We start from the raw sequence: 10,654 nt of genomic DNA, 5'->3' as shown, positions 1-10,654 counted from the left end.
CACCTCAATTTTGGAATAAATTAATATTCGATTTTGATCAAATAGTAATATTAAGAGTCAAATTAATTTTGAAAGAACACAAGAAAGATATAAATCTTCATTTTAACATTATTCAAAGTGATATCCTAAATTTAGAGTTACTTTTGCTTTTCTTGATTTTAAGGGAGTCTGTTTCAAATAATTTTTATTATATTTAGAGGTATATATAGAATAAAATTTAAGAAAGCTCCAGGTAGTGATCTGATAGTTGAAGATGTAAAGGCTAAAGACTTTGAATGTATAAGGCCAAGTCATACACGGCGCATCGAGTGGGTCTTTCGTCCATATGCATATAAGAATTCCAGGTTTAAAGACAATTTACAAACAAAAACGCAGTAAACTTAAAATCTTCTTCTCAGAAATAGCAGGGGCTATGGGTTTCCATGGGATGCTTATGCAACTCACTTGGGTTGGTGTGCTATTATCAGGAATGGCAGCCGCCTCAGTAGCAACTCAATTAGCACTACTCCCTAACTGCCCCGGGCCCCCGACCGGTGTGAAGATAATATGCCTTTTAATTTAACTACTTTTTAAAGTTAATAATTTTTAGATCAGAACCCATGCGTGTGTGATGTTTTCCAAGAAGACTTGACCTTCCTTCGTTTTTTTTTTTTTCCTTTTTTTTTTTTTCTTTCTGAGATATAATTGGGAAAAGGAGAGAGGTTTCAGGAAGACTTGATTATTAATTCTCCAAGAAGACTTGATTATTCTCCAAAATGCATGGTGCATGTTGCAATCACCAAATTAAAGTTTCTCCTAACTGTTTCAAAAAGAATTAGTTATGTTAACCAAAAAAAAAAAAGTCAATAGTTTTTAGGCAAAGTGTTAAAGATGTTGGCTGTGACAGCTTTTGACAACCTTTTATCTTATTGTTATTTTTTATTTTTTGGATTTTTTTGCTTTTTAACTAAAAAGGAAAAAATATTTACAATCATCTTTAAATATGAAATATTTACAAAATACTTAAAATTACTTTTAATTTTTATATTTTTTCAAACTAAAAAATTAAAAATACCCTCTAAAATTATTAAAGATCGGAGACCTCTTGATGACCTCATTGATTGATAGTAGTCTAGAATTGCGTATGGGTCCTCCTCAACCTCCTTAATTGATGACATCTGTAAAATTTCACAATTTTATAAATTGATGTGTGAGTTCAGTACTTGTTTTGTGTCATATGAACCTTTTTTTTCTAAAATTTCTCTCTTGCTCTCACATTTCCCAAAACAAATCCCATTTTTAAAATAAATGCATAGTTTTCGCAAAACATGTAAACAACAATCAAATCATAAGAACATAAAACAGATGCAGATATATATAAAACTAGTTTTGTTAAAATCTCATCTTCATACTTTATTTTCATCCTAGCAAAATTTGGGTATCACAACGACTCAGTTACGCATGCCTTCTAAATTCTAAGCCCCTCTTATACTTTTTATCGAAGTAATTATCAGAACTCTATTTTTATCATAATCACAACTACACTACCCAAAAAAAAAAAAAATACTACAATGCGTTGTTTTACTATTCAAACGACAACATTTGAACAGTAAATGTTACTATTCACACACATAAGGTAATGTTTGAATAGTAATACTGTTCAAAACAATGCTATTCATTCGCCAAAAGGCGTCACTATTCACGCGTTGAAATGTGCCATTTGTTATTGTTCAAACGATAATAAATAATTTTTGAAAAATTTGGTGCTCAAAATTGGCTCTTTTGACAACCACACACATCCAAAAACTTTAAAATTTTTCTCTCTCACCCATCGACACACTTAATTTTTTTTTTTTTTTAAAAAAATAATAATAATAAGGGTAAAGTTTACTTAATAACTCCCTCAAACTACCACTCTAATAACAATCTAACTCCAAACTATCAATTGCGACAATTTACTCCCCAAACTACCAAAACAATGACAATGTACTCCCAATTTTAACAAAATGACGAAATTACTCTTACTAAAATAAAAACAAAAATACTAAAATTTAATTATTATTTTTTTTCAAAATTTTAGTATTTTGACTTCGATAAGAATTTTTTTTATTTTATTTTTAATTTATTTAATTTATTTTTTATTTTTATCGCATTTTGATTAATTTCCCACTTATATTTGATCCCTTGAATTCCCTAAATGTGACTTATTTAATGATTGGGTGCCGACATAATTTTAGTACTCAAACATCTGGCCGTGACAATACCCACAAAAATGGATCCCCATCTAGTAACTCTTTGTTTTTTGTTTTGTTTTTTTTTTATTATTATTATTTTGTCGTGCAATGCGTCCTAGTAATTTTTACTGTAAATAAAAGCTTCCGTCTTGACATGAACAAGAATTATGGACCCATAAATCCAAGAAACGAGCCGATTTGGCAATCTATTCCTTCAAAAAAAAAATCAAATTTCTTTCTTCACAATATTAAACAACTTTTTCATTTTTTTCTTACAAAAAATTCATTTTTTTTTTTTCATTTATATTACATCAATTATTTTTTATTTTTTTATTTTTAAAAAGTCAAATTTCTTCTTTTTTCATTAATTATCCAACAACCTCAAAATGCAAGAAATTTCGCCCATGGACCGACGCGTGGCTCATGCCTAATTTCTCCTTAGCATTGGTCATTCAACTAACTGGGTCAATTTTTTTGGTCCGTCAACGGCGGCTTTCGCGTGCTGTTTAACCGTCCATGAAATTACGCTTGTTGCCTATTTTTTTTTTTTTTTTTTTTCGCATTTCTTTTATTGTAAATCAACAATAAACATAATAAAATATAAAACATTTGAGAGAGGAAAATGCTAGGTAATTTCTTAGTGTTATTCTCGTGTCTTCTTAATTTTATGTATAAATTATTTTATAAAAAATTAAAAAAAAAAAAATTGCTTTTATATCTTTTACTTGTTCTTTATAAAATAATTTTCACCTAAGATGATTTGGACACAAAAAGAATACGAGAACATATCTTTTAGATATATTCTTTTTACTTTCCACTTTTAAAGATTAGATTGGAAAAAAAAAACCTGTTACATCCCAATTTGAAAGAATTTCCTGTCCATTTCTTGACTAGTTCATATAGGACTAGTCGGTGCTTGCCTTTTATAAAGAGGAGGTGATTCAAGGTTGTGGGCAGCACAAAGAAAGACTAAGAAATTATACAAAAGAAGAGAGACACAGAAAAGGCAAGCCATGGCTTTGCGTGGAATGCATTTGCAACAAAAATTGCTACTTGGGGCCTTCATTTTAGCAGCGATAGCTGCATCTCAACCCGATTCGAGATGCAACAACACATGTGGAAATGTTAGGGTTCCATACCCATTTGGAATAGGCGAGGGGCACTGTTACCTTAATCCGTCTTTTCAAATCACTTGTGACTACTCGTCCGGGACTCCAACACCACTTCGGGGCAGTAATATGAGTACTGTACAAGTCCTCGACATATCATTATTGGATGGTGAACTGCGAGTCTTAAGCTTCGTAGCCCGTGATTGCTACAACGTGTCGGGGTTCCCTGACAAAGATGAAGGATCCGGGTTCAAAATGGGTAAGTCGAAGTTTCCCTTCTCATATACGAAGAACAAGTTCACTGTCGTCGGTTGCGACACTGTTGCGTCTATTGAAGGTTCAGGGGAAAAGAACTACACCACTGGATGTACTGCTTTCTGTGACCGCATTGAAACTGTGGTTAACAACTCTTGCTCCGGCCTTGGCTGTTGCCAGAGTAGTATCCCACAAGGAATATGGGATTTTGCTATTAATGTTAATAGCTACAACAACCACTCTGCAGTACACAGCTTCAATCCATGTGGTTTCGCTTTTCTAGTAGAAGCAGAAGCATACAAATTTTCCTCCATAGATCTTCAACAATTGGAGAGCAGAGACTCTGTTCCCATGGTGATTGATTGGGCAGTAGGAAATGAGACATGCGAAGATGCTCAGAAAAATATGACAAGCTATGCATGTAAGGCGGAGGATAGTTCTTGTTACAACTCCACCAACGGTCCTGGGTATCGTTGTAATTGCTCCCATGGTTTTCAGGGGAACCCATACCTCCCTCATGGTTGCACAGGTAATTATTAAATCTATCCTTTCGTTCGGTAAGCCTTTTTATTTTTATTTTTCCAGATTTTGGCCGAGTTTAGTCTTCTGGGATTGTAATATTTGCACATGAACTAATTTTTACAAGTCTCTTGTGCCTGTTTTTTTTTTTATATATATTCTTTTCAGATATAGATGAGTGCCAAACTCCAAACCGCTGCGATGAAACTCAAAAATGCACTAACTTTCATGGGGGTTTCAATTGTACTTGTCACGAGGGGTACGAAGACGATGGAAGCAGAACAAGTTGCCGTGCTAAAGTGAACCAATCTAGGGTTATCAGTATTGCATTGGGTAAGTAATTTAAGACTCCATCTAGCATTCCACCATATACATATATAGGATTGTTATTTGGTTTAGCTGTAGCAGTAATTTTTCTTATATATATATTTTTAAAAAAAATTTAGGAACCAAATTATTTTTATTTTTATTTTTCTATTCAAATAAATTTCTTAATAGTTCTTTTTATTTTTTTATACTATTTAAATATTTTTGTAGATACTCTTTCAAATAAATTTTACTTTGAGCAGAAAAATGGTATTCTTTTATTAAAATAATAGTACGTAAGAAAAACAAAAGTGCTCCTCCTTGAGTTTCTCTTGGGTTTAGAGATCATTTTTTTTTTTCTAATGGCCTGGGTTTAGAGATCATTAAAGAAGCTTGCAGGAATTTTTTAAATTTTTTATTACATTTAGAAGAAGAGAGAATTAAGAAATGCTACTATGACTTGACATCTTCATCCATACATACTTCTTGGCTTGGGAGTATGATGGTTTGGATCAATAATAGAGGCTACTTTGAATAAAAATTATTATTATTTTTTTTAAAAAAAAGCTACTTAATTAGCTAAATAGCCTAAATGTATATGTGGTGGAGATACACTCTGCCGTACATAGGCTCACTCTCTGGGCCTTGAATTGGGACGAAGATATATCTCAAAACCCACAAAGCCACCAACTAAAAAGGACATCAGCAATCACGATTCAAAGTTAAATATCTAGAAATTTAATGCTAGCTAGACTTGAGGTCTTACTCGCAGAAAAGTCACCAATCTCATGTTTTATTTATTTTCCTTTTTTTTTTAAAAAAAAAATTATAATAATTCACCGTTAAATATATATAACTTAATCATCTATTTGAAAGGTCTGCGGTCCATAAGGCAACAGATTTACAAAGTTCATTAAATGAATATTATACATGAACTGTTAAATTACTAGTTGTATTAAGGACTTAAACTTTAAAAATAAGTAGTGGTTTAACTTAATATCAGAGTATAAGTTTTAAGTTCAAACTTGGTTTCCATCTTTCACTTGAAAATTTAATGTGTTGAGTCTTACTTATTACTGAGGAGTTTAGGCTTACACACGATGATTGTTAGAATATTAATTGAATGATTAAATTCACTATTTCCTATCAATTTAAGCTTTCAGAATAAGTGATGATTTAATATAGAATTATAACGAAGATCCTGAGTTCAAACATTATTTCCGTTATTGACTTCACATTTCAATATTTCACGTGTTGAGCCTCTTATATTAAGGGGGTGTTACTTATTAAAGAAGAGTTTGACTCCACACATAAAAGAGTTAAACTTTTGAAATAAGCGGTACAAATAATGATTTAACATGTATTAAAGTTGATAGCAAAACAAGGAGATAACTTCAAATTACTATTAGCCGATGATCTTAGTATCATTGGCTCCTTTCTCTCTTTTTTTCCCCTCCTATTTAGTACTACAGTAGAGCAAACGAAGCATGTCCAAAAGTAAACCAATCTCTTAGATTGCTACGAAAAACACCATCGAATTTCAAAGTAACACAACCTCATTAAAACATTTCTCCCAATTGAGCACGTCTAGCTTATTTTTTCACCGCTACGAAAGGACACGTCAAAGCATGGTTCACCGCATCTACTTTGATACACTTTTATTTTATAAACTACGTACGTATGTTTTACTTTGATATATAAAATTCAACATGAACCAAATTGCTCGCTCATGGTAGATGTATGCTTATGCGGCTTCATTAGATACCATGTAGAACAAATTTTGATTGTGTCATTTTCATATATATATATATAATACATGTTTCGTTTCCACCTATCTAAATGCATGTTTGAACATATATATGTAGGTATCAGCATAGGCCTCTTAGCACTGGTTGTGGGAGGTTCTTGGATATCTTGGGTACTGAAAAAAAGAAAGCTTCTCAAGCTCAAAGAAAGATTCTTCAAACAAAATGGTGGATTAATGTTACAACAAAAACTCTTGAGTCATAGAGGGTCGGTCAAGACAGATAAAATCTATAGTGCAAAAGAGCTTGAAAATGCCACCAACAACTACGACAAGAGTAGAGTTCTTGGTCAAGGAGGCTATGGAACTGTTTATAAAGGGGTGTTGCCTGATAACAAAGTAGTTGCCATTAAAAAGTCCAAAATCAGTGATCAGAGACAGATTGAGCAATTCATAAACGAAGTGGTTGTGCTCACCCAAATTAACCATAGGAATGTGGTTAAGCTATTAGGTTGTTGTTTAGAAACAGAAGTGCCCTTACTAGTTTATGAATTCATCACAAACGGGACTCTTTCTGACCACATTCATAATAAAAGCCTATCATTCTCTCTCTCATGGGAAAAGCGTCTGAAGATAGCGGCACAAACTGCTGGAGCACTTGCATACTTGCACTCTTCTGCTTCTATGCCAATTATACATAGAGACGTGAAAACTACAAATATACTATTAGATGATAACTACATGGCAAAAGTGTCTGATTTTGGAGCTTCAAGGCTAGTACCTCTTGATCAAACACAATTAACCACTTTGGTGCAAGGAACTTTCGGATACTTGGATCCCGAATACTTCCACACTAGCCAAATAACAGAAAAAAGTGATGTCTATAGCTTTGGCGTTGTTGTGGCAGAGTTATTAACGGGAAATGAGGCACTCTCTTTCGATAGGCCCGAAAGTGATCGAAATCTAGCAATGTACTTTGTTTCTGCAATAAAAGAGGATCGCCTACTTGAAATTCTTGACGATCACATTGTCAATGAAAGTAATATTGAAGAACTGAAGGAAGTTGCTAATCTTGCAAAAAGGTGCTTAAGGATACGAGGGGAAGATAGGCCTTCAATGAAAGAAGTGGCAATGGAGTTGGAGGGATTAACAGTTATGGAGAAGCATCCATGGGGAAAAGCAGATATCTACACGGAAGAGACTGAGTACTTGCTCGATGTCCCTACACACTCTTTCAACATTGATGTTGGCACTTCTACTACTAGGTACGATAGCATGCCAAACCAGCTACTAGAACCACTGGATGATGGTAGATAATTTATTAGTGCATGGTGATGCAGACGACAAGTTATTGGGTCTTATAATTTTATTTAGGTTTTATTAGTCGTAATTTATGTTTATTTTAATTTTCAAGATTCAAAGTATTTTGTAATTCAATAAATGGGTGTTTTCCTATATTATTTTTGTTAATCCAATAAATGGAAATAAATTATGTTGCACTAGAGCGTTGCCTTAGGGTTTAATTGTGAGTTTATTTAAGCATGCTTTGTACTCCAATGGAGAAAAACTTTGATGGAATAAAATTATGAAAAAGGGATTTTCTCTTCTATCTCTTTATCTCCCCAGTTTCTTCTCTTTTCTCTCTTTTTCCCGTCTTCTCTCTTTCTATCTTCTTTATTTATTTTCTACTCTTTTTGCCCTAATTTCACATTGTATTGTCGTGATCAATGTCTATCCCGCGTCACAAGGTTATATATATGCCTGCATCATATGATGAAATCAATTATATATTGATATATCTCTTGTTTAGCTATATATATATATAAAGAGATGTGCAATTGTTTTTTAAACTAGAAACAAATTATGGCATAATAGGTAAGTTATATATGTAACACAGTAACAGGCAGGTCGAACAAGAAACAATATATTTATGGGAAAAGGAACATGCATCGCTGCAGACAATGTATAGATATAGTAATTAATATCATCTAGTACTTATGCTACTTTCTGAGATTGAGGTTGAATTTAATCATCTGACTTTAAAATTCTTTGGAAGCTGCAACAATAAAATTATCAACTTCTAATTGAAAATATAAAAAGGTGTAATAAAATATTTCATTCTCCCTCAAATGGAGCTATAATTAATGCAAAGACCCCAAATTCGAAAGAAGCATGATTGAATAATCCCTGTTACTGTTGAAGAAATGATATGATATTGTCTTCGTCACTAAAAATTATGTCTTGATTTAGAAGGAAGCATACACCTCCATGTTCCTTATTGCATTATTTGCTATAATTCCCAGTTGCAGAATGAATATATATAGACATGCCCGGCCCTCGATCTATTATCATCAGCTTGTAACTACACAATATTAGCACATAGAATAGAAGAAACCAAACTCCACAATGCACCCAAATACCTCCAACTCGTGGAGGTCCTAATTATGTTTTAATTTCAAGAATTTGTGCACAAGTCTGATGTTATCTACCAGAAATTGAGGCCAGCCCATGCTCAAATTATTAATTGTATTATGCGTCAAATCTAAATGATTATCACCATGACAATTAATTTGCGTTTTTTTTTCTTTTTTTTTTTTTTTTTTTCATCTTATATGATTATATCTACATACAAAAAAAATTAAAAATTAAAAATACAACCTCATATAATTTTTTTTTTTTAATATTCATAATTATTTTTAAAGAAAAAAGGACAAACCATTTTCAATTGAGATTTTGGTGAGATCTGGTCCCAAAAAAGTTTTGCTCAATCTCTATGTTGCTCTTTTTTGGCAATTCTTAAGGTACAAAGAGCTTGAAAGATTCATCTTATGACAAAACATAAACGCGAGAAGATTGAACTATAGCACCTAGCAATTGGAAGTTGGATGAAAAACACAATCCTCTATTTGTCAAGAGGTTTGAGCCTTTTCATTTTCTTTGGCAAGATATTTTCTTAGCCAAAAATAAAAGATTATGTAACCTAATTCCTGTATTCTTAAATATTATTAAAGAAATTAACTTTGATAAAAAATATTCTTCATAAATACTTAGCCAAAAATAAATACTCAACGCATGTTTCACTTAAAAGGTTTAAACATGACTAAATGCACGTTCAAAAGGGACAATTGTCACAATTTAGCCAATTCTCTCGAAGGATTATAGCTTGTCTTTATTTGTTCAAACAGTTTTTCAATGGTTATCTGCCTACTGCTATTGCTTATATAGATTGTAGACTTTAGCACGGACCCTAATTAATCAACTAAAATATATTATATTACGAAGCAGCTACGTGAACCAATTGGTTTTTTAGAAGCGATGGAGAAAATTCACTTTCCTTTCTGTGGTGGTCATTAATTCACGTGGTGTACAGTTTATCTCCCCCAAATCTTTAATCTACACTACTGGGTTGACGTTGACTAATCTATGTCTTTGTGTTAGGTCTTTGTCATCACGTGTAGCGTGGTAGTAGCCAATAGGAGACATCTGCGGCCCATCTACCAATCAGGAATCCGGTTCACTAATCCATGCTCATCGTGTCACATGGATGACTAATCCATCAGGAAGTTTACAAAATACCAACTTGATTAAGACCACTCAACGAATAACTTTAAAATTACAGTCAACCCAATTTTAATATTAAATGTGCCAACATGTCCGGATTAATTTCTAATGTAAATATGAGCTATAGGGTTTACTCTGTAAGTTTTGTGTTCTAGTGCTTTGCTAGAAGTGTGGTTGCAATTGTTGTTTACTTGTTTAGTTCAATGAAAATTTTCATTTATCCAAACAAAAAATGTGCCAACATGAATCTTAGCACAAGCAAACTCGATCTCTCACTCGAACGGCCTTCGAGTGAAGGTGAATCGATTTTGGGTACTTTAAAAAAACACATTTGTACCCTTCTTTTTATTTCTTCTTCCAACAGTTTGTTCAATGATTAATTATCACTTGCTGCTACTGCTTAAAGGAGATTTCAGACTTCAGCATGAACCTTAATCAACCTAAATATATTCTATTTGTTAAGGAGTCTGCTGCTACTCGGGAGAAGTGCTCTAGGACTCTTACTTTTCTCTTGTAAGAGTTATTTATTTGTATCACTTTAGGACTCTTACTTATCTCTTGTAAGAGTTATTTATTTGTATCACTTCTCTTTTGATTGTTTGTAATCTTTTATATTATCTCTTTATCTTTTATTCTTTGTTTAAATCCTCTTATCACATCAAAGCTTATCTTCTTAGCTTGATGTGATCAAATACAAGTGTAACTCTTTTCTATTTAAGTTCAATGATAAAGCTGCAGAATGCATCTTGGCCAAATATCTCCTCTCTTGATAATATTTTATTTGGTATCAGAGCCATTTGTAGGTTAACACCTCCAACCTAATGGCTTCTTCCGCAAACACTATCTCCATACCCAATCTTACTAGCTTTATACCTAGCAAATTGGGTGAACGTAATTACCTGGCCTAGAGCCTTCAAATTCGTCCCATCCTTCGTACTCATGGTCTT

General features: G+C 32.7%; 1 protein-coding gene across 2 annotated transcripts; it reads left to right on the top strand.

Annotated features, from left to right (window-relative positions):
* The first annotated feature begins 380 nt into the window (after nt 1–380).
* On the top strand, nt 381–7,521 carry LOC132184250 (putative wall-associated receptor kinase-like 16). 2 transcript variants are annotated; one of them, XM_088518206.1, is made up of 4 exons: nt 381–521; nt 3,324–4,106; nt 4,265–4,429; nt 6,268–7,521. In XM_088518206.1, exons 1-4 carry the CDS (start codon nt 413–415, stop codon nt 7,461–7,463), a joined length of 2,253 nt encoding a protein of 750 aa, XP_088374332.1. In that variant the 5' UTR covers nt 381–412; the 3' UTR covers nt 7,464–7,521. The 2 variants fall into 2 exon arrangements, with proteins under 2 accessions (XP_088374332.1, XP_088374331.1); XM_088518205.1 differs by lacking the exon at nt 381–521 and having other exon boundaries at nt 3,203–4,106.
* The last annotated feature ends 3,133 nt before the right edge of the window (nt 7,522–10,654 follow it).

Source organism: Corylus avellana, chromosome 7, assembly GCF_965113065.1.
Source record: "Corylus avellana chromosome 7, dhCorAvel1.hap1.2, whole genome shotgun sequence".
In the NCBI taxonomy this organism is placed as follows: domain Eukaryota; kingdom Viridiplantae; phylum Streptophyta; class Magnoliopsida; order Fagales; family Betulaceae; genus Corylus; species Corylus avellana.
Note: the sequence above shows the minus strand (reverse complement) of the source record. Positions and strands in the feature narration are given on the sequence as shown.

Bases quoted from the DNA above. Each gene is read 5' to 3' on its own strand.
- LOC132184250 (XM_088518206.1), top strand. From the start codon at position 413: ATGGGTTTCCATGGGATGCTTATGCAACTCACTTGGGTTGGTGTGCTA. The intron at 522-3,323 runs GGCCCCCGACCG...CGAGATGCAACA, and splicing joins ACTACTCCCTAACTGCCCCG to ACACATGTGGAAATGTTAGG. The intron at 4,430-6,267 runs GTAAGTAATTTA...ATATATATGTAG, and splicing joins GGTTATCAGTATTGCATTGG to GTATCAGCATAGGCCTCTTA.